We start from the raw sequence: 24,049 nt of genomic DNA on the forward strand, positions 1-24,049 counted from the left end.
TGACGAGGTAAGTCTCCTTCACCAGGGCCCACAGTCCAAGTAGCACGTTGTTGGTGTTATTCCTTGGATGCAGCCAATCCTGCAGAGGTGTGACGCCAGGGGGCTTGTGCCTTGCTCGGATTTCTTCCAAGGCCATACATGACCACAGCAAGTGGCTGATTGTCCGTCTATCTTGGTGGCACAGGGAGCATAAAAGCCGGTCTGGTGAAACTTGTGCGTTCTTGTGTTGGCGGTAGTCTTCACAGCGAGCTAGGATATCTTCGGCAAGAGCGTAACCCGTGCGGGCCTCTGTAAGAATACCTTGTGCAGCTCGTGGGATCTTGCGGGGTATCGGGTGGTGTTGCTCGGGAATTGTTGCTCTGAGTTCTTTCTTGCTTTCTTGTCGAAGTGTCTTCCTGCCTTCCTCAGGGGAAGGGTTATGTGGAAGAGAAGGCATTGTATACTCCGAGGGGTGGTTGAGAATTGTCTCCCTCGCGAGCCTATGGGCATCCTCATTCCCGGGGTTACCTGTGTGACCAGGTATCCACTGCACTCGTATATCGATGTTATGGCCACGCTGGAAGGTTCAACAGACTTCTTTTATACGATGAGGCATAGTGTGTCGTCGTGGTGGGGTGCGTAACGCTTTGATGGCTTCGAGGCTATTCGTGAAGATTATAATTCAAGTTGTATTTTGGCGATAACATCTGCGATCATGTGGGCACCTGGAAGGATGGCTTGCTCTTCGAGTTCAGTACTTGAAATGACTTCGTTAATAGAGAAACATGGCGTGCTCGTTCGGCTGAGGTCGGTTGCAGCAAGTGCTATGAGGAGGCGAGTTTCGTCTATGGACCCATCTGTGTAAATAGTTGCGCCTGCTGATTTCACCTTAGACGTTAGAGTTGCTTGTGTCTTTCGTTGGTGGGTGTGGCTAGTCTTGTGGGTCTTCGTCCGTAATGGCTTCGAGTGGCTAACCAGTACATCTTCCCATGGAGGTATGGTTGGTTCGAATGCTGTAGCTTTGAAGGAGCAGTCGTCGAGTTCCAACAGACGCTGACCTTGGGGTGTCAGTGGGCGCCTGTCGTGATCCGTTTGTGTCCGGCGTGTTACACATTTATGGAGCGGAGGAAGGTGGCTGTACCACTATAGCTCTTCTATTTTAGCAAGGTGGGGTACCCCGGTGACTATTTCAGGGCCTGCAGGTGCAGACTTTCCAGTTTGCTCATCTGCAGTTGAGGAAGGCCGTAGTGAATGGCGCCGTAAATGCCTTCGATACCAGAACTGCCTGCACTAGTGTGCGTACAACGTCGTTTGTGGCACCCCCCAACTTGTTAGAGGTGCGCTTAGTGAAGTGTAGTAGTTTCTTCCACGTTAGTGTCAATTGTTCAACCCATGTTTTGCCTCCCCCTTGCATACGTATCGGTATGCCAAGGATTCGGATCCAACCGTCAGAAGGTTGTGTTAAGGTGCGACCCTGCAGTGTGAGGGCCACCTTTTCTTTTTCGATTGAGTAGTCTCCTACCATCAGAAAGTGTAGTTTTTCAGGTGAGACTTGCATGCCAGTGGGGCCAGTTGCCTGTTCAACTATGAGAAGTGCATTCTGGAGTTCCTCACATGCCCGTTGAATAGTTTCGTAATCGCCTGATTCTTTCCACAGTGCTATATCATCCGCATATATTGTAAACCATACAGTGGAATCCTTCTCTAGCGCTGTGGAAATTCATCTCATGACCAGGTTGAATAGTATTAAGGAAATTACCGAACCTTGTGGTACGCCGACATTATTATTGTACACCCCTGAGGTTGAGTTCCCATTGTGTACCCCGTATTTGCGGACACGTAAGAAGCTTTTGATGAAGTTGACCATTCGTTTCCCTGGGTAGGCATCTTCAAGAACATTCATTATGGCTTCATGAGTGACCGTATCGAATGTCTTCTTCAAATCTACGGCGACCAAAATGTGCAGTATTTTTGTTTTATGTTTGCCCAAAATCCTTCGAAGTACAAAAAATCTGTCAGAGGTGCGCGTGTTTGGGCGGAGCCCGGTTTTCGCAGGGTGAAAGATGCCGGTGGACTCTTCCAGATGGTGGTTCAGACGATTGACACACATTCTTTCAATGAGTTTGCATAAGGGGGGGTCAAAGAAACTGGCTTCAAGTTAGTTACTGTGCTCGGATTTTTGCCTGCTTTACACTCTTAGTCGCGCCCCGGATTGCGTCCTATTTATGTGCGGTGGGCAGTCTCAATACCGTGATATAAGAGGCACTGACAGGCTTCTTTTCCGTGACAAAACCTCAGGTGGTTGCATCACGCTTATATGCTGCGCCAACGGCCCGTGTCACGGCTATAAACTAGCAGACAGCCTGACTCCAGGAATAAAATAAAAAAGGGGGCAATCGTTAAGCTCCGAGCTATATGGTGGCTTGCGGCGCATGCGCGTCTTCCTCCGCACACAATCGCCCGCGAGTTTCTTTTGCGATGGTGACGACGCGCGCCCGAGGCCACGGCGAAAGCCGAAAAACATTCAAGAATATCTTGCGCGCCCATGCGCAGTAGGAGTACAAAAAGTTCGCGCCCGGCGAGTTGTGGTACGGTGATTTGTGTCTATCGCGCACGTGCGAGGAATTTCACCGTGGAGCAAGTTGGGGTCCCGCGCTTTGACTCTTGCTATGTGTAGTTCATACTTAGTTCCGAGCGTTCACACTTTCTTGACCACGTTCTGCTGACATCAAATGTGTGTTTCGAGGTCGGTGTAATAGCGGAAACAACTGCAAATGCGATGGGTTTATAGAGCCACCACTCACGCAAGCCAAGCTGCGGCGCCATGTCAAGCCGGCTGGTGTGTGTATCGCGGGCAGAGCCCTGTTGAACACGAAAGGATAGGTAAGTCCCTGGATTTCTTGTTTTTTTTTTCGAGTGCGGGGGGGGGGGGGTGCAGACTGTATAAATTACTGTTTGCAGACAACTATAGTAAGGGCCATGGAATTATGCCTTTTTCATCGTCGTAAGAAGCCCACGCAAAAACCGTTCTCCGATACTCGGGGCCGTACGGTAAATTTGACGTACAGTCGGCCAAATATTTAACTGGCGTGCGCGAGCGGCGACTTTTCTGTGCATCAGCGCCATATGACGGAGCCAAGTTGCAAGCTGTTTGAGGCTAAGCGCATGCCCAGAAAGCCGCGCTCAGTTGTGCCCATCGTCTGCTAGGCTGTTCCTTCCTTAGCGCGTCACCCCTTATGAGCGCACTGCGAACGATCCGGGCAGCGTAGTAAAGCGAATGGGTTTGCTCTTATTTTATTTTCCCAAGATTAACGTTTTCCCAAGAAGCGAGTCAATTTGAAGATACGCCGAACACGCCCAATCATGAGATAAGCCGAAGAACATGGGTTACTTATTTCTTCTTTCGGTTTTTTTTCTGTAGATGCCTACTTTATAGCTTCAGCACAGGCTTTAGCACGTTGAAGATATCAAGCGAGCTCGCATACGACTGATAACTGCCCTTAATACAAACGAGAAAGCGTTTACGTCACAAAGTAAAAAATGAGTAAACTCTATTCTTCAGCTTATCTCATGAGTGAGCGTGTTCGGCGTATCTTGAAATTTACTCGATTGATTTCTGCAACGTTGATCTTGGGAAAATAAAATAAGAGCAAACCCATTAGCTTTATCACGCTGCCTGGATCGTTTGCACTGCGCTCATAAGGGGTGACGCGCTAAGGAAGGAACAGCCTAGCAGACGATGGGCACAACTGAGCGCGGCTTTCTGGGCATGCGCTTAGCCTCAAACAGTCTGCAACTTGGCTCCGTCATATGGCGCTGACGCACAGAAAAGTCGCCGCTCGCGCACGCCAGTTAAAGATTTGGCCGACTGTACTTCATTGAGAGGATTCGGTTTCCCTGTGCGGCGGCTGTTTTGGGATGCAGGCGGAAAATGAAAACGCTTGCACATATGAGGTATTTCCGATGCCGTAATGAGTACCGTGGTGCCATAAAGAAATTGCATTTTTCCAAGCATTTCATTGTCCAGGTGAAGGCACATAAAACCCAGTTTCAATTTTGTATTTTTCAATATTCTATGGCCACTGCTTGTCATTTTCGGTAGGCGTAGCAAAAAGTTATGTAACGTTTTTTCGTAACTAGGTTTTCGCGTCGTCGTTTCGGCTAGTTACTTTCTGACGCGTTCAGTAGTGTGGATTCTGCGGCGATTCGTAAACTTCATTACGGTGCGTTTAAGTGGTACAGTTGTCACATGAAGCAACATCCATGAGTAACACCAGCTTCCATCTTGTTGTGTTCGGCACAGCTGTCGTCTGTCTGGAGTGTCAACTCGCGCTTTGCAGAAACATGATTGCATTGGCAGCGCAAACGCGGAGCGTCACCGGCGTAGAGGTCGCTCGAAGCGGTGGCTTCTAATGTTCAACAAGGTCGAGAACTGGGCCAGTTGGTATACATTCATTCTGAGGGAGCAGCGCAAACTGGACAGGACGGAAATACCGGACGATTCCAGAAAACTTGGTGCATACAAGTTTTTAGTGCATGACCCGTTGCTTTTAAGCACATTTTGGGGAACAGTTTCGAAGACGGTAACGCATATTTTCAGAAATTCAAATGGTTTAAAACAATGCGGGTTCAAATGAGAAGGGCGCTTTGGGAGCGAGTTGTAACGGGAAAGGCGTTTTGGGAACGGGCTGAAACAGGAAGCGCCCAAACGGGAAGGTCGTTTCGGGAACGGGCGCATACGGGACGGGTCAAGCGGGAAGGGCGTTTCGGGAATGGGTTCAAACGGGAAGGGGTGAAACGGGAATGGGTTCTTTCGGGCTACACCCGACATCGTGAGTTACTGAAATGCTCTGCATTTAAAAGATCCCAATCTGTGCAGCGGACTTGGTGTTTACGCTTTTTAAGCCCGTGTTTCAGCGAGACCCATATAGGCTAATGGTCAATGCCCCATGGGTCATTTTCACAGGACCACGAAAAATAGAGATTATGGGTTGTCCACGTGAGATCCGGTGTGGTACCCTTTTGACGAGAGTGCCGTGCCGTCCTGACGGGTATGTTGAGATCGTTAACCAAGGTAAGATTGGCTCCTTGGCCTCACGCTCCAGCTGAGCTCCCCTGGGGGTATTTCGGTGGTATCCCTTGATAACGTTAGGGGCGTTATAGTCCCCTCCAATGAGGATAGCGTCACCGGGAAAAAAGGAGCGTAGATGCGTCATCCAACTAAAATCACCCTTGCTGGAGCGGCCCGTTTCCGGACGTAAGTATACGGACAGTAAAATTATCTTCTGTGGTGAGTTCAAGTCAATGCGTACTGCTACAACTTCCTGGAAGGCCGTGCAGTATGCTGAAGTGTCCAGCTGACAATGCCGAATATTTCTGCTGAAAAAAATTGCCGCTTGGGCTGTGGGTTCAGGTTTTCCATCGTTAAGAATGCTTGGCTGGAAGTAAGCGCGGTATCCATTTATGCGGGGTATTGTACCCCTGGTTTCTTGAAGTAGAAGTGCCAGGAGTGGTGAATACATGGTCCGTAAACTTTCGCTCAATTCAGCGCCATTAGCTCGGAGGATACGGCAGTTCTATTGCAGGACTCTAGTGGCTGCGGTCATCCTGGCGGCGTCGAGGTGAACGAGAAAGGCTAGCGTATCAACGTCGTCATTCCCGGCGACCAAGTGTCGATTTAAGATGTCCGACTTCCGAAGTCAGCGTGTCTAGCTGCGTCATAATCATTTCAAATTTGTTTCCCAAACTGTCAAGTGCTGCGGTTGCCAGTGCTTGCTTCTGGGTAAAATCCTTGAGAACTTGATTATGTTTCTGGACGGTGGCTGACATGGTTTGTATCTCAGAATTCAATCGTTCCTTCATGATTAATTCATCATGTCTGTTTTTTTATATTTGGTTCAGGGGCTGCAGGCTGTTCTGACGATGACTTTTCATGGCTATGCCACAATTTCGAACCTGTTGTCTTGGAAGCATGCCGGTTTGGGGTAGAACGTCGTGGTTTTGGCGAAGAGCGTTGTTCGTTTGCGCGCACCTGCTGGGGGGGGGGGGGGGGGGGTCGTCTTGTAGATTCCGTAGTTCGGAGTCCCGGATTTTGGGGAGGTGTTTGTGAAGATACTTGCTGGGAGAGGAGCTGTGTGAGACGCCGAGACGCTTCCTCTATCGTTTTTCGTAGAGCAGCAATTTCCCCTTGTATGCTGGCTTGGAGTACCATGGAAGCCTTAGAGGCGTAGCTATCTGTGTCGCTCGCGAAGCTGACGGCTTTGGGCGTTGTAGACACCATTGTTTCAGAGAGTGCAAGGCAACTATCAAGATCTTGTGAGTGCTGCGGTGCCATTTTGGAATTGGCGGTTCCTACAAGAGCGGATTCGAGAGCGGCGTTCCAATCGTTCTTTGTTTTCTTTCAAGGGCTTGTCTTTTTCCGGGCAAGTGGCTTCTGTAGCGAGGTGGCCGTTCCCCTTACACGTGACGCAGTGCTTATCTTGTCTGTTACATTGTTTTTACGCGTTACCGGTGCCACACCGACTGCATATTACGTCATTGGGGCAGTACGTTTGCATATGGCCTTCTCGATGACAACGGTAGCAGATCAGCACGAGTGCAACGTATAGAGTAGTGTTGCGGAGTTACCTTTCCGGAATTGGAATGACTCCGGATTCATTCCACCTTTTCGAGATGCCGGAATGGAATGGGAATGGAATGAGGACAACACTTGGAGGAATGGAATGGGAATGGAATTAGGCTCCTTTTGCTCGGAATGGAATGGGAATGGAATGGCGATTTTCAGACGACGGTGTTACCATCGCTGGAGCCTTCTGGCTACTTAAGTAGTCTGTGGTGACGACTGCGTTGGTATATCTCAAAAGGAGCACCGGCGACGAACAGGAGAACGCATACCCGGCATCTAAAGAAACTGAATCCGCGCAGCCTGCCTCACCGCGTTTGAAAATAAACTTGCGAGTCGCGCAAGTATAGTGCCTAGAAGTATATTTTAGGCACTATAGCACAAGCGCGCATGGCCGGTGGCTCCGCTAGGTCGGCTCTTCGTGCTTGGGAAGGCTTTTTGAGGCATAGCTTTCTGTTTACAACACTTCGTGGCGCCAATGGCAGACCGGCGTCTCAACGGCAGGCGCACTGTTGCCAGGCCAATAGGCGGGGAATAGCATTCAGAAGCAGAAGCCGCGGTGCTTCTCACCACAAGCTGATGCTGAGAAATCCTGCAGCTAACAATACAAAGCGTTCGCGTATGAAACATGAAACAGCGGGTCTGCTTGGCGTTCTCCTTCCACCCTCCGTACCCAGCGCGCAGTGAGTAGCATTGCAGCTTGCAAGCCGACCTGGTAGGCATGTCGCGGGAATACGGGCCAAATTGTCGACCGTATGTCTGTGTGTTGCAATGGGGCCCCGGGGCTCAAGCAAATCAAAATAAAGGCAGAAAAAAATTGTGGGTGATGAATTTCCGTGCCCGGCACCAGCCAATGTGAGCGTAAGAAGCGCGCTTCGGATATGTTACTGAGCTTTCTACCTCCAAGCTCTGGTAGTGGGCAGCTGAGATATACCACTACACTAGATATTTTAGACAATGCATTGATTGATCGATTGATTGATTGATTGATTGATTGATTGATTGATTGATTGATTGATTGATTGATTGATTGATTGATTGATTGATTGATTGATTGATTGATTGATTGATTGATTGATTGATTGATTGATTGATCGATCGTCAGGTTTAACGCGCTGACGGAACGCAGCGATGAGGCGCGCCGTAACGGAGGGCTCCGGATTAATTTTGACCACCTTGGGATCTTCAACGTGTTCCGAAATCTCGTACACACGCGTGCGTTTTTGCTTTTTGCCTCCACCAGAAAAGCGGTCACCGCGGCCAGGAATCGAACCCGCGTCCTCGTGCTATAAGGCAATGCAGAACACACAGCTGCCGAAAGGCGTTTCTTTGCAATAGTTGCGGCTCCAATAGCGCCCCTATTTGCGAGTGCTTTGCCAGCTCTCAGCAGTGCGACAGCGTGGTTTGCTTCTAAAGCAATGGGCGGCCCTCTCCTCCAGTCATACCAAACTTATTCATGGTTTGGTTGTTGTCCTTCTGTGCCCGTGCCCTTTGCGCCTGGGTACAACATACCTGATTACTGAAGCCTTAGTCGTCGGCTTGAAAGTTGGAGCATCGCCACTATTTAGGTAGGAAGATCTCATTTCAAAATTTTGATGAGGTCCTCGTGCATATTCGTTCCGCTTTCATGGATACCATCACGGTGTGGTTCGCTCCCTTTAAATGAGGGGGTCATAAATAATGTCCCGTTTTGAGCGCACTGGTCTGAGGTAGTTCAAGGACAATAAACAAGCGCAGTGGAGGTGAACGTGGAAGCAGTCGCGACTTTCGTACGGTGATTGCAAGAACTGGTAACGGTCTTCTGTGCAGCTGCCCTCCCGTCTCTCGCATTGGTACAGTAGCATTAGTGCTCAAGGCTGTAAATTCACTTGAAATAATTCAAGTAAGCACTTTGAAAGCGTGCACACGTGAGCAAGCTCCGCGCGACATGACTGTGAGTTATCCACAGCAGCGTTGCGCTGTTGAGCACGAGGTCGCGGGCTCGATTCCCGGCCGCGGCGGCCGCTTTTCTGCTGGAGTCGAAAAGCAAGAACGCCCGTGTGTACGAGATTTTGGGGCACGTTAAAGATCCCCGGGTGGTCGAAATTAATACGGAGCCCTCCACTACGGCGCGCCTCATCGCCTGCGTTGCGTCGGCGCGTTATACCCTACAATCAATCAGTTATCCACAGCATACTAATTACGCTGGTATGACGGCACGCAATGTACATAGCAAGATAGCAGGCCCGAGACTGTGCAAGAAAACGGAAAAAGCGGTATCTCCAGCTCTCCGCCTCACCACGTGACCCCCTCAACCTCTGCGGCTGCGCAACCAGCGCTTCCGCAGTATAAAAAGGACTGACCCGAGCATCAAGACATCATTTGGCAGCGGTTGCGGCTTTCAACCCGCCACTAAGCAGAACACCCCGTCCTTGCAGGTTAGTTGTGCAGTTGCACTTGTCTGAACTCAGAACTTAGCCGCATCCGTTGCCACAGTGTTTCTTCTTTTGTTCCTGTGTCTTGTTGTAGATCATGGTTACAAACGAGGAACTTGCCAAGAAGGTTGAGCACCTAGAATCCTCACTTAACGGAAAACTAGAAAGTTTAGTTGAAAGCCTTGTATCCTCTATTAATAACAAGCTAAAAGAGAACGAACTTGGTGAAACTGTTTCGTTGAAAAAGAGTGTGCAAGTCATGAGCGACCTGTTTGACGAAATGAAGGAAAAGCAAGAAGAGCTGTTGGCCTCCAATAAAGCACTAGTGGCTCGCAACGCCGCCCTAGAAAAGAAAGTTGCCGACCTGGAGCAATATTCTCGCATGAATAATGTAGAGATTAAAGGTGTCCCAGTAACCGAGAAAGAAGACTGTGCTGCCATCTTGAAAACAGTAGGAAAGACCATCGAGTGTCCTGTATTGCCTACGGACATCGATGTTGTGCATCGCGTTCCTACAAAATCGGCTGGAAAGAATATCATTGCGCGTTTTTGCTGCCGGGAAAAAAAGAACGAGTTTGTTTGCAAAGCACCTAAGTCCCGTCTCAGCACGAATCAGATTGGATTTTCCGGTGAAAATCACTCTCCGGTCTTTGTCAATGACCATTTAACTGTCGACAACAAAAAACTGTTCGCTCAAGCTCTCGCCCTGAAAAAGGAGCACAACTGGGAATTCCTGTGGACAGATAACTGCCAGATCAAAGCCCGCAAGACTGGCGACAGCAAGGTTTATAGAATCGCATCAGAATCCGACCTGCGCGTTTTTTGTAATCACCACGTCCGACACCATCATCTTCACGCGCGACTGCGCTCTCCTACTTACACGTCGTTACTATCCCCGGATCAATTCAAATCCTCCCTAAATGACCACCATCGTTCGTTGATACATTTTAATGCCCGCAGCTTGCTGAAAAATTACGATGCCATTTTCAATTTTATCACATCGCTTGACCATTCCTTTCCGTTCATTTGCATTTCAGAAACTTGGCTTTGCAGTGCCGATAGAGATTTGTACAATTTTCCTACTTACGCTGCAGAATATTGTCACCGTACATCCAGTTGCCATGGCGGTGCGGCAATTTTTATTTCACCTGACATCACGTACACGCGTAGGCACGACTTAGCGATAACGACTGCTAACTGTGAGTCGGTATGGATTGAGGCTCGACAGTCTTTCTTTGCGCAGAACAACAAGAACCCTATTGTTGGCTCTATCTATCGCTCCCCGTCATCGTCTGTTGCAGAATTTACAACCGCCCTTAGTAACATTCTAGATACCATATCATCTGAAAACAAGAATGTGTTGCTTGTAGGTGATCTCAATATCAATTTGCTCGATAACAACTCCAGTTCATATCTTGCTTACACTGACTGTTTTTCGGGCTACGGCCTAGAATCACTCATAAATGCTCAAACAAGATGTAGCAATTTCAGAAATTCATTATTAGATCATTCTCTAACTAACGTCGATCCATCACCTGCTTCTGGTGTTATCAGTGTAGATATTACTGATCACTACCCCATCTTTGTCCCTTTCAATGCTATTACACGTCATGACACTTATGTGACCACACGCTTTCAGCAAGAGAAATTTATTAATGCCATTTCTTCTACTAATTGGTCCACGATCAATTCGATAACTGATCCTGAGGCAGCGTTGGATACATTCACCACACTGTTTCTGAAGGCGGTCTCGGATTGCACTGAAACCGTTCATTGTAAAAAGAAATACAAACATCCGTGTAACCCCTGGATGTCTAGTGCATTACTTACGAGCCTAAGGAAAAAGGATAATCTATACAAAAAGACAAAAAGACAACCATTCAATGCCACCTTAAAACTTCGCTATAAAACCTACTGCACTGTTTTTACGAGTCTACTGAAGCAAGCGAAAAGGCGTTATGATGATAAAGAATTTACCATTAATAAGAATAACCCTAAGAAGCAATGGCAACTAATAGATAATTTCCTAAATAAACCATTGTCGTCTACTCCAGTTTCAAGAATAAATTTGAAAGGCATCATCTATCAAGAGCCTTCCCAAATTGCCAACGCTTTCAGTAATTACTTCTCCTTTTCCTCAAACGATACAACTGGCACGTCGCAACCTAACATGCCACGTTTACCCCACTCTTTTTTTCTCGGTTCTGTCACTCCACATGAAGTTTATTTGACGATCGGCAACCTCAAAAACTGCAGCTCTGGTTTAGATGAAATAAGTGCCCGTCATCTAAAACTGGTTGCTAATTGCATATTTAAAAGTATCAGCAATATAACTAACCTTATCTTCAGAACTGGCTGTTTTCCCAACGTTCTTAAACGAGCAAAAATTGTTCCAGTTTTTAAAAAAGGAGACAAACTTTTAATTACCAATTATCGTCCGATATCAATTCTTTCTACTATAAGCAAGATTATTGAAAGGCTGTTTGTAAAGCCGTTATCTAGCTACATAACAAAATTTAACATTCTTAAGCCTTGCCAGTTTGGCTTCCGTCCTGGCAGTTCAACCACTTTGGCCCTACTTTCATTAACTGATTTTGTTAAGCAATCAATCGATCGTGGTCTTATTGCTGGTTCGGTGTTCTTGGACTTTACTAAAGCCTTTGATACTATTAACCACCGCATTTTATTTAATAAACTTGAATCTTACGGTGTAACTGGCCCAGCCTTATGCTTCCTGAAGAATTATTTGTTGAATAGAACTTATACAGTTTGTACTAACAGCTTTCTTTCAGAGACTAAAACAGTCAACCAAGGTGTGCCTCAGGGCTCATTTCTCGGACCACTACTTTTTATACTATACGTTAACGATCTTCCCAACATTCTGTCTTCCAATCATTGTGTCTTATATGCCGACGACACTACCATATCATGTTCGGGCGAATCCCTAGTCTCTGTCACATGAAAATTAAACGACTCGCTAGCTAGTGTAATGAACTGGTGTAAGGATAACTGCCTTATAATTAATCCTGCTAAAACTTATTATATGCTTTTTTCATTTTAGCCATAAACATCTGCCTAATCCACCGAGTCTGACAATTGGTCCTCATCAAATTACTGTTTGCGAAGGCGTTACATTTTTGGGTGTAATACTCGATAGTAACCTTAAATTCGCTTCACACATCAACCAATTAAAGAAAAAAATGTGCATTCGGTATTCGCGCTCTCATAAAAGCACGACTATTTTTTTCATTTAATGCACTAATGTCTCTATATTTTGCTTTTATTCACAGTCACATTAGTTATGGAATCGCCGCATGGGGCAACACCTACCAATGTCACCTGTCATCCATTCAATATCTTCAAAATCAAGCTATACGTATTATCACCTCTAGCCCTTTTCACTCAAAAGCGTCGGCTCTGTTACATGAACATAACATCTTATGCGTAGAGAAAATGTTCCATTATAATTTATCACTTCTGTTTTTCAAGTTGATTAGTGCTCATTTGCCAATTAGTTTTATTGATTCACCCTTCCTGCTTAACCCCAACTCCACCAGGTTTGCCTTTAATCGAAATCTTCTATTGCCTCTTGTTAATTCTAATTACGGAAAGCAAACGTCACACTTCGCTGCTGTTTCATTCTGGAATTCCTTACCACCTACTGTCAAATCCGCTACGCACTTGTCCTTTTTTGAAAGATCTGTTAAAAAGTTCCTTTTAATGTAGCAATCTTCAGCACACGAGCGCGTTGCTCTGTATTTTGCGTCCTGTTGTTATCATAAGTGGCACTATGATTTGCATTGTTCCGATTCTTTCCCCGCGCTTGCCCAAACCGTGTTAACTGTATGGTTACCCCCCCCCCCCCCTCCCTTTTCTTGGTTTCTTTTCTTTCGTTTTTGTTGTCTTGCTGTTTTTCTTTTTTTTTTTTGCTGCCAATTACCCGACTGTTGGCTGTTCTTTTTATCGGTGTTCTTCCTTTGTATCATTTTGTATCGTTCATCTCGGCCGATGAATTTTGTTTATTTGTTTGTTTAGCTGACATTCACTGAACGTCTGTACCCTTGCAACGTTTTTTGTATATGTTATTGGCGTTTTCTTTATCAATTTTTAGTCGTTTTGTATAAATTACATTTAAAGAGTGTTTTATTTGTTGCATTCACCTCCGCTGCTACCCTGCATATTGACTGAACTCGTTGAATTTACTTATCAAGGGTCCCGTCGCAGTCCCTGGACTTTGGGACCCTCGTCTGCAAAACGTAACCCCCTGTATTCTTTTGTTGAAATAATAAACTTCATTTGATTTGATTTGAACGTAATAGCTACTTCACCTCGCGTCCCGCAAAAGCAAACAGTTATAACTTGCTAACAGGCGAATACTATATTAAGTAGTTGGATACCTGTTCTTATTATGCAAAAAGGAGCAGTGTGACACTGCCCCTTTTTAAAGCTACAGCTTTTTTAGTGGGGTAGATCGCACTCGGTCGGGAAACTTAATTCATTACCCTTTAGACTGGTTGCGCGACCGAAAAGCTCTGACAAGGTCTCTGCACACACGGCGCGTGCGTGAAACCGGGGGCCACAGATTTAGTCTCTCTCTCGCTCTCGCTCAGAAACTGTGCTTGTATTGTGTCAAAATACTAACTTAAAAATCGCATAAACGAACGGTTCTAAATAAGACAACACATTCATCGATCATGAAGGAGTACAATAGTAATCCCTTATCTCATAAACCACGTAACGATGTGCATTTTGATCGTTCGTAGCTGCATTTACTTAGTGCACAAAAAATCGTTGCTTGGGTTCGTTCTTCGCTTGCGGTTTGGGTCTCTGATGATTTGACGATCGGTTAGACGCACTTTCAGAGAAAGTTGGACGCACTTTTAACTTTCGCGCTTCTCTCTGCTTTCGTTAGGAAGGGGCGCTAATTTTTTGCATTGGGTATTTCTGCACGAGATGTGTAACCAACCTGCTACCACCTCTAAACTTCGATGACAAGCGACACATTTTGCATACTTTTGCAGTGTTCTACCAGTATGATAACATCAGATTCATGTTGCGTTCCTCTCCAACTCGATAGAGCACCCTAGGTAGTTTTTACGTTGAGGAATTTAAGGAATGGAATTGAACTTCTTGTCAATTCCAGGAATAGAAATGAGCTAACTTCTGTCATTCCGAGGAATTAAAAAGACTGGAATCAAGAAAAGTTCTATTTCCTTGGAATGGAATTGGAATGGAATGGGGACGCCCATTCCGCAACACTGATGTAGAGTAAACTTGCATAATTCGCTGTAGTATTTGATTCGCTACGGCAGTACAGGCGAACCAAATGTAAGGAGCGCCCTTCCGCTTTTGCCCATCTGCCTTGCCTCAACCCATTAGCAGTTTCCAATCGCAGCACACTACGAAGTTCATGGTTGGTATTATTAGGCTCTATTATGATGACGCCTCTAGAAACATTATGGCCATAAATACGAAAACTTTCGACTGCAAATAGTTTCCCGCTAGTAACTTGGAGGGCGCTTACATTGCACAAGTTGTCGGCGTGAAGCTAGTCGTACGGGGTCAGTGTTACAGTGTTCGACTGGTGGTTGGTTTTACATATTGCGTAGTCCGTTACCTTGGCGTCTGGTGCTGTGGTTTGAATCAACTCATGGAGCGTGACCTTTCGGATGGCAGTTCCAATACATGGGCTACATTTCAGGAAAATAACGGGAAGCTCATAAAAGTGAGTGCACTTGAGTTGCACTCCAATAACGTACGGGTCAAGTTTACGGGAACATAAGGGGAGGCTTTTAAAAGGCGCAAGCGCCTCGAGCGGGGAGACTTTCCTCCCGCACCTGTGCACTTGGCGCCTCACTCTACTACAAAGTGAGCGGGCTCGCAAATGTAAGCCGCGTGCTTGCGTTTTTACAGGTGTAAGCCATGTGGTGCGCATGTAAACCGCGTGATTGTGTTGCTATTGCCAAAGGTAGTTCCAATTGCATTCTTTAAACAGAGGTCTTGTTCTGAGTATTCAATAAGTCTTGTGGCCCCAAATGGGAAGGTGGGCCAAATAAGTGTATGCGGTACAGTCAACAAATCAATGGTCGGTTTCTTTTGTATTTGTTTTTGCATTTGAATGTTTTGTAGTTGCGTATGTAGCAAGGAATACCCGAGTAAATGAAACGTCAAGTGTAAAGGGAGCTGGTACTTGGGGTGGGGGAGTAGTCCCCCCCCCCCCTCCCAGGACACAGGCTGTCCTCTCAGTGCACAATTTATGTACCAGGAAGTGTACGTCATTTGCATTCGTGTTCATGCAATGTTAGTTTTTCACTCATTTCGTATCTGCTTTGTTAATAGCAAGGAGAGATGTCGTCCTGCAATGTAACGGACGGACCGAGTATGTGAACGTGGAAAAACGTAACCACGAGTGTTTTGTACTTCCTTTTGTTACAAGAGAAAATTAAAAATTCCTTTGTTATCTTTCGTGCGGATGAGGACTGTTGTCCGTTCAAGCTTTGTGCGTTCCGCATCTACATTTTGGCAGGTCTGCTGGGATCGCCGGTGGCGGCGGGAGTGCGCGTCCTGCCAAGGTCCGTCATCAGTAGAATCTTCATCGCGTTGCTCATTCATTTCTTCATCGGTGGTTGTCTTCTTTTCATAGACCGTGCGGTAATCTTTTGTTTCTTTTGCCGTTCTTTAAATTCGCTGCGTGTCAGGAAGTGAGTCGCGGCTGGCGAGCTGAAATCCATGGGCACCGTCATCGGGGCGGCCGCCATCTTGGCGGCACTGCGGTAGGGCAGCCGTACTCGTAGCTAGGCCTACCCCGCTAGGTAAGGCTTATGCGTGGTCGCTTTGTGCTACCGGTCGTAGATCTTCTGTCGCTGAAACAGCCACAGTCCACTTTGCTGCATGGAGTCCTTTGGAGCTTAGGAGACACTGAACCAAAAATTATACTGGAATGAGCTTTAAAACGGCACTTACTGCGTTCGATGCACAGAGCGACGGGGAACCATACGTGCACTTTTCGACGCCTATGTCGCCACCCGATCGAGTATACAATTCCTTTCTAAGAAAAATGGTAAAAAAATACATCTTCCCGTGGGGAACCTTGATGAGGATGCGAAGCATCGTGACGGTTCCGTGTGGTTCCATTGTGTTGCCGTTATGTTGAGTGATCTGGTGTTTACTAGCGCCAGTGGGAATTCCGCGTCCGGGTCCACACCCGTGGCAAAGGCACGCAAGTACTGTTGTATTACGGTGAGTAGGCGGTGTTCTCGAAGAGCCGAAACTCGTCCATCATGTTATTGTCGATGTTGTCGTTTCTGTGGTATAATCGGTAGTGTCCGTCAGCGTTGGTGAGGTAAAGGTTGTTGACATTGGTGCACCGGCTCAGAGCAATGTACACGCCCTCCTCTTCACAGCTTTGTCTTCTCCTTCTTCTTCTTCGGCGGTTCCCTTACGGGAAGATGACGACGGTGGTTGAACGCGAAGCTATCTCGTGATGGATTCTTTAGTTGGCCAATCCCTAGGGCCATCCTGCCACAATCATTATCAGAGGTGCTGCGGACGGGGCGAGAGCAACGTACACGCCCTCCTCTTCGCAGCTTTGTATTCTTCTCCTTCTTCATCGGTGCCCCTACGCGAAGATGACGACAGGGGTTGAACGTGAAGCTATCTCGTGATTGATTCTTTGGTTGGCCAATCCCTAGGGGCATCCTGCCACAATCAGCATCAGAGGCGCTGCGGACGGGCTGGTTGAGCTGCAAGGCACGTGGCGCTTCCCGCCACAGCTTTCCAACGGGAAATTCAACATCCTCCTCTAAAGTTTTCAGTTGGTCGTTTCTGTTCACGTTCAGCTTCGCCTGCCTTCGTTGTATCACTAGCTTCTGGACGTAGTTGTAATGAGTCAAGGACATAAGGCGCGTTCGTAGCACTTGTTCGTGTCCCGGATTTGTAGCGTATTCGGAAGAGCACCGCGTACCTCCCGTTCCGGCCAGAGAATCGTGGGATCGACATCGGGCGCCGCTAACATTTTCTTTTTTTATAGTGTAGGGGGAGAGGTGCGGACAACGGACGGACGCCGGACATAGCCCCGAGCAAGAGATGCTTTGCATCTCACAACTGTACATATTCTGTTTTGCCGCGTGCCGTTTTGACGCCGTGCTGTTATGTTGGTGCTGTTCTGTCGCGTGCCTTTTCGTCGTGTGCAGTTTTGACACCGCCCCCCTCAGTATGCATACAGAAAACCTTGGATACTGCAATGAATGAAACAATCAATATTTCGTTGCTCGAGTTTGAATTCGTAAAGTTCTAAACCCCTAGGGGTGAACTTGCGGCTTGGCCCTATGTATACATACCTTCATACAGCTTTAGATTGTAACGTGGCCTTTCACGCACGCTCCTCGAAAACAGCGCCCGCCATGCTTTGCACTCCACCGTTCTAATAGCCACGCTTTCGCACTTTCAGCATTGTCAATGGCTGCGTGTTAGTCCTTTTTTCTTACTGCAATTGACACTCCGGAGAGCAATTTTTGCATTCCGCTATTCCGAGTTGCTGAAGGATGCTAAAAAAAAGGCACTTTCACCAGCTCTCTATTTATTTAGTTATGTGATACCTGCTTCGCCTTTCACGTAATATAGCTGGGGGATACATAAAATGAAGCGTCAAATCTGAGCCCAAACAACAAAATAATTCTACAAAGCCCGGTGAAAATCGTCATTAGAAACAATATATACAATCATGCGTGAAAGATGTTTTCACTCTCGTATTGATCTCAGCAAATATGAATTCAGCAAGGAATCAGTTTAAAGGAAAGTTAATTTATGTACTTCAAGATTGTGGTCCAACTTTTGGATATGTAGAATAGCTCTTTTATGTGCGTCTCCTTATCGATTCCACTTTTCAAATGACAGATATGAAAGAATATCAACCTGAGGTTTTGTGTGGTATCTTTATTGCCTTTTAATTTTACTTTTGCTTTCTCTCACACTAAGTTGACGGTCCAATTTACCTAAAACAAACCGCACCGCCATATTCTGCAGGTTTTGAGTGTATCGACCAGCGTTTTGGTGGACTGATCGCAGCAAAGATATGCGTACTCCAACATTGAGCGCACATGAGTGAAATATGGTTTTTCGTTTGTGCAGTTGTTAGATACGGCTAGATACGGTTAAGTACGGTTAGATGCAGTTGTTAGAGACGATTGTTAGATACGGTTAAATACCGTTGTTTGATGGATGTTCACTGAAATTTTATCTCAATAAATCACAAACACGTGCAGCCTTAACTTTTTTGTTGTAAAGGTGCCTAGTTTACCTCAAACCACTGCTTAGGTAAATTCCAAGTTTATTTAATGAGTTTAAGAAGCTCTTAAGCCCGCAGTCTCACGCCAAGCTGTCTGAAGTAAATGTCATGCGAAACGTCGTAGAAAATCGGCAACAAGGATGCATAAAGGAGGACAGCACTTTCAAATTGCTTTTTCTAATAAACAAAGGAGCGTAAAAGCAACAAAGCTGGTCGAAACACTGGCTAGGCACTCCAGACTACAGTGGGCTCAAGTAATCCCGCAATGTTAATAAATCACTTCAGCGTACCTTTGAAATGTTTCTTCGCCGAGGTCTATGTCTTGCATTTACATTTTGCGTTTACGTGTCTTGTACTCATGGTTATTTAAAAGGGCCCTGAAGGGCGTTTTGAGCATACTCAACGAACTAAGTCAATCGTTAGCTTGGATGGGCGACGTAATCATCGCCAAGTATAACATTTTCACTTGCAGCGGAAAGTTCACAATTTCGCTCCAAAATTTATTGCCGCGTTTCCAGCCTTTCCTGCGTGTTTTTGGCTCCGCCATCTTCTCGTGTGAACGCCATCGAGTCCCCCATGCGCGTCACGAGGCAGAAATCTTGCAATTGGACGACTTTTCCTCTCACTTCCGGCGAAGAGAAGTGTCGTCTGCTCAGCGTCCATTGCTCAAGGTGGCATCCTAAGTTAATTAGCCCTCCGCTCCCGGCAGCACGCGCAACGCTATCGCGTTCGTCCATATTTATCTTTTTTACTCTATTACCACGCTTCTCGTTAACGCACGTTCGCTAGGCCGACATGACGACGGTACGACGGCGTATAAGACTTCTAAGTCCGCAAAGCGCCAATTGTCATATGACGCCCACGGAGACACGAACACGTCGGCCGATCGCAAGTCCCCGTGGTGTGACTGGCTCGCTGACCGAAAGCGCCGGGAAATCGGATCGGCCCAACGGTCGTCTGGCAACGATCGATAAGCGAAAACTGCATGCGCCCCGAGAGCATTTGTGCTGTAATTAATGCGACTCTCTTCTGTTAGTTCCTAGAGTGTAATGAACATATTAAGGTGCAGGAAGTTCATACAACTCACACTAGCCCTAATGTAATCCGTATTTCGGCTTACGACGCTTCGGCCGTTCGCTTTGGCAACAATTCGTTTCCCAGAGTTGCAAGCAGTATGTTCCTGTGCGATCCGCAAAGTTTGTAGAAAATATAAGCTCAGTTAAGAGCAGAACAGGCGTTACGGAAGGTTTATCATAGGACCAGAATCATTGACCTTCTGCTCCGGGGGTAGGAGTAGGAGGTGACGCACACTCCCCCCTGCCCGAACCGTCCTCCATGTGGTATCCCACGGGCAACGCCGGTACTTACGAGTCCGGTGGCTAAAGGGGTGCGTGGCAACTGGCCTACGAGGCCGTGTGGTGGCAAATGGAATTCCATAGTGTCAGGAACGCGGGGCCAGCTCAGCCCGGTGTCCGACCACCACATACCCGGGGTGCGGGTAATCCCGGATTTGAAAACCACTCCGGCCTAGCTAGGGTGGCCATGGACTTGACTTACCCAACCACGCGTCCTGTTCACGAACTGTGTTACGGCTGACCTCTACCCCATCCGGGACCCCGGTGAGCAATTGGGCGGAGGTCTCCGATCGGGGGAATGTTCCACGGGACCAGTTGTCGATGAATATGCGTGAGTTCGGAAGTTGTTTTACTCGGCCCTGAACACTCCGGCCTGGATGGTTATCTGTATTGTACACTACAACCCCGCGGAGGCGTCAGTTGTCCGGGTAGTAGTGCGCGCACACTGGGTCCTTCGCTGGAGGCTAGTGCTCAACTGCACGTCGCCCTTTGCGCAGCCGTACAGGGAGCGCGTTTCATCTTGCGTGTCCCGAGTGGGTGACGATGCGTTCACCCTGTCCGCGCAATTCGGCAGGTGGGACTTTGGTCGGTAGTGCTGGCGCTTCAGGCAGCCCCAACCTCCACTAAATTGACCCCCGCACCCTACCAACAATGTTGGCAGTGAGGATTCCAACCATTTTCATTCAGGTGAGCATAATGTTTTTTCGGAAACCACCCCCCGTGAGAAAGAATCCGGCCGAAAGAGAACCCAGGAGACCGGTCTGCCCAACCAGATGCCATGTACCAGTCATCTGGGATGAGTATGGCGGGAGCACAAGACTCTCAGTAAAAAAAAAAATAAGGAATCAATACCGACCGAAGTTTTAGCGGAAATCGTAAAACAAAAGCGCGGCGATCACTATTCCCGGAGCGCGAAGTCGGAGTCTCAGATGAGCTTTGAAGCACAGTATAGAGGTTATTTCCGCACGTTTGCCGTTGTTCCGTGGCGCAGTAGACTAACGCCTCGCGCTCGCTCTTTGTAAGTCGCGAGGTCGCATCCCGGCATATTGTACCGTTTTTTCGTTTTCTGCCTTCTGAGGGGCATGGTTTGCTATTGGTATTCGCGAATAAAGAAAACGTTTTGGTTGAACTGTAGAACTACCATATCAAACGTAGTTGTCATTGGCACGATTTCTTCAGTTTTAAACTGGTGCTTTGTATATACAAAAAGGCAATTGCACTTTCAGAGGACGATATAATTATGCGCATATCTTGCATGCTTGGTATGTCGTTCTATAGAGTAAGCATAGTTTCCTCCCATCCACTTAAACAAGACACAAAGTAGACTTGAAGGGGGGGGGGGAGGATATGAGGCCGCGCCCGGCAACCAAAATATACGCGATGTCAATAGGCAGCATTGAGCACGTAAAATTGGACGAACCCCGTTTATAGAGAGAAAAGGGGCTCCAGGCCATCGGGGAAACAGCCAGAGTGGAATAATTGTTTTGTGCTATCATCTGCATAGTCGAACAAAGTGGTCGCGCGCACGGCCCCAAAACTTATGCTACTCTTCCGAGACTGCTAGTAATATCTGTTATTGTGTACTTCTCCAATAGTTGATGAACACAGGGTCGCGTAGAAATTTCCCGGAAAGTACGGGGGAAGGAGGAAATGGAATGCAGGGCGCACTCTAAAAAAAGACCCTCTGCCGCACCGTGCAACCTTTCGGCTGCTTTCTTTTTACGATTATAAATTACAACCGATTGAATAACGGGATGCAAATATGAAACTGCCTGTGTGCGGGAGTACATGGCGTCACCGCAACACCACCATGCTCGAGATTGGCGTGAACGAGCGGCCACCTAAACAATATACAAATCGCCGTTGGTTCTTAACGCAGGCATGCGACCACTCTACCAAATTTTAAGCCGATTTTTTCGTGATTCGCTTACATTTTTGATGCTCCAATATATTCAAAGACACGTTGTGGCCGCGAACGCCCGGTGAAAGGGTATTTCACTGTTCACGTGATCTTTCTGCGTGGTGTGGAGGCGTAAAAGTCCCCCGTATTCCTTCCATCAGTTTTTACAGTCATGAGCGAAGCGCAGGATTCAAAAAATGATAAAAAAACGGCCCAAACAGAACGCCGAAAGTCAGTCTACCCTGTCAAAAGGCGACCCTGCGCCGCCGAATATCGCAGAAGGCAACGCGCGCCACCGGGTATTCTTGCAGACGTCACCGAGACGCGAGGCATCATGGGCCTTCACGCTCACGCGGTGGGAGGAGGTGGGTGAAACGAGAGAGAATCGCGGCACGGGGAAAATGATGTTTTGATTTGCCATAACTCCATTAATACTAATCGCTTACACAAAGTTCTTCAAGGATGTAAATACTAGGACCTTTATTTACCTGACAATGCGAACACCCACGTATCGGTAAAACCTCTTTTGGGGCTCCGTTAAGAAAAAAAAAAACGTTTGTGTAACATCCACAAATCCTGTTTTTCCATTCGCGATTTGTGATATTACACGTCGTGGTGCAAGGAAGCGTATGAGGAGGCGATACGTGCTGTGATGTCTATGCCATTTACTGTGTAATGAGCAACTGCTGATGCGGAGAGTAATATGCTCGTATTCCCGACACCATATTCTAGCGAAATAGGCTAAGTTTCTTCTACGCCTTTCTGATCTTTGACGCCACACAAGAATTAACCACCGCGTTCCACCAGTAACTACCATATGAACGCAAAAAGCGATGAATCATGCTCTTTTCGGTCTCGCCAGGTATCCAGTGTCTGAGTGTTACTAAATTAAATTTACTACGGAGTAGAGATGACACCTAGTAGTGGCGCTGCATGGCTGGATTATGGTGTCAAAATGAACGTTCCCTAAGAAAGGAGGGCTATCAAACATTTTTTCTTACAATGGTAAACCGATTACATTGCAGTACTTGAAAGTAGAGAAAAATGCACCTGTTGTCTTGAAAATACCAGCTGAATGTGAGCGTGAAGACAAGTAAATGTGCACTCACACGTAGTCAGCGTAGGACGCGCTGAGAGGCCCGTCTGGCCAGACGAGGATGCAGACGGTACGGACGCTTCCGTCCGCGTACCGGTAGGAGCGTGTGCGAGAGTACAGGAGCGGCGGCAGAGACAGCAGCGCCGAGCAGCCCCACAGGGCCACGATGATCGCCACCGAACGCCACCGGGAACGCCGCCGGCCGCCGCACAGAGGGTGCACAATGGCCAGGTACCTGCAACGGGAACCAGCTTCGTTCCAGGACGTCCACCAGTTCCAAGAGACCACGGTGAGAGTGCAGGACTCAACAAAAGGGAGTGGCAGGCGCATGCGATCACTTCCAGTACCATCGAACACCGCTTTGAGCACCTCGGACCCAGTTTTACTTCTCAGGAGTATAATACAACAACGTAGGCTGTGGTAAGCCTTCTTCGGAGCTCCTTAGCTTGGCATTTAGGAGTGGTCCGCTGGATAGGAGTTGTCTAGAAGGGAGAACCCTAGACCGTCACACTGAGAAACTCGTAAGTGCGACTAATAACTTGAAGTGATCCTGCTCTATATTTCCCTTCCCTTCCAACCTCAACCTCCCGCACTTTCGACTGTACACTTCCTGTGAAATAAAATCTGTAACTAAAGAACTTACCCGCCCGTTAAAGACACCCAATCAGAGGCCAGCAAAAGCAGGCTCAAGGAAGCAGGTATTAGCGCAACGTATCATTGACACATGTTTTTCTCTCTGTCCTGTTACCGTCGTGTCATGCGCAACGGTTTGTCGGGCGATGTCTGCCTGAAAACGGTTTCCGGTGACGGGAACAGGAGCTCTTCGTGTGCGTTCAGACAACGCGGCGGGACTACGCCACGGGAAAAAACAGTGAACTAGTAAAATGAAACTTTCACTACACTCAGCGAAAGCCGAGCACACAGTTGGCAACGCAAAAATCTACACCACCACCATCAATACACATCATTCACAAAGCGGTCACCACGTTGTCGCAGAACCACCACGTCAAAAGAACCCAATGAACGCAAAACGCAGTAGTTATTGGTCAGGACACGACTGGAAACATAGTACAACGTATTGTAGTGCAACATCGTTTGGGTAATAATTCATTTCGCTTAATTGAGCGTGGTCAATCTGGAGCATACTCAGCCACCTTCCAGGTGCTTCTGAAACAGGACACACTCTTAGAAGCACTACCTATCTGCGAACGAACGCGCGATCGCGTCGAAGTGCTGGTAGCAGCACCGTGGCGCCCTTCACTGTAAACGCAAACTAGCCGGAAATGGAGTTTTAATCAAGTAATGTGCCCTGAAAAGTACTTATAGCAAAAAATGTACTCCCTAGGCATGGTCTAAAAATGTGGACGAACCTCCATGGTAGTACCGTTGCCCATTCG

The 24,049-nt window shown here is 47.3% G+C and overlaps 1 protein-coding gene across 1 annotated transcript in view; it reads right to left on the reverse strand.

Moving 5' to 3' along the window:
- Window positions 1-24,049, reverse strand: part of LOC144176020 (tachykinin-like peptides receptor 86C) — an 833,985-nt gene that overhangs the window by 545,144 nt on the left and 264,792 nt on the right. Inside the window, exons 2-3 of the mRNA XM_077705128.1 lie at window positions 22,668-22,887; window positions 18,507-18,510 (exon numbers count right to left, since the gene is read on the reverse strand). Of these exons, the coding sequence (XP_077561254.1) occupies window positions 18,507-18,510; window positions 22,668-22,887 (224 nt within the window). The remainder of the gene's footprint in view (window positions 1-18,506; window positions 18,511-22,667; window positions 22,888-24,049) is intronic.

This window comes from Haemaphysalis longicornis, unplaced genomic scaffold (genome assembly GCF_048455015.1).
Source record: "Haemaphysalis longicornis isolate Haplotype H1 unplaced genomic scaffold, Haemaphysalis longicornis Haplotype H1 scaffold_1, whole genome shotgun sequence".
Taxonomy (NCBI): Eukaryota; Metazoa; Arthropoda; class Arachnida; order Ixodida; family Ixodidae; genus Haemaphysalis; species Haemaphysalis longicornis.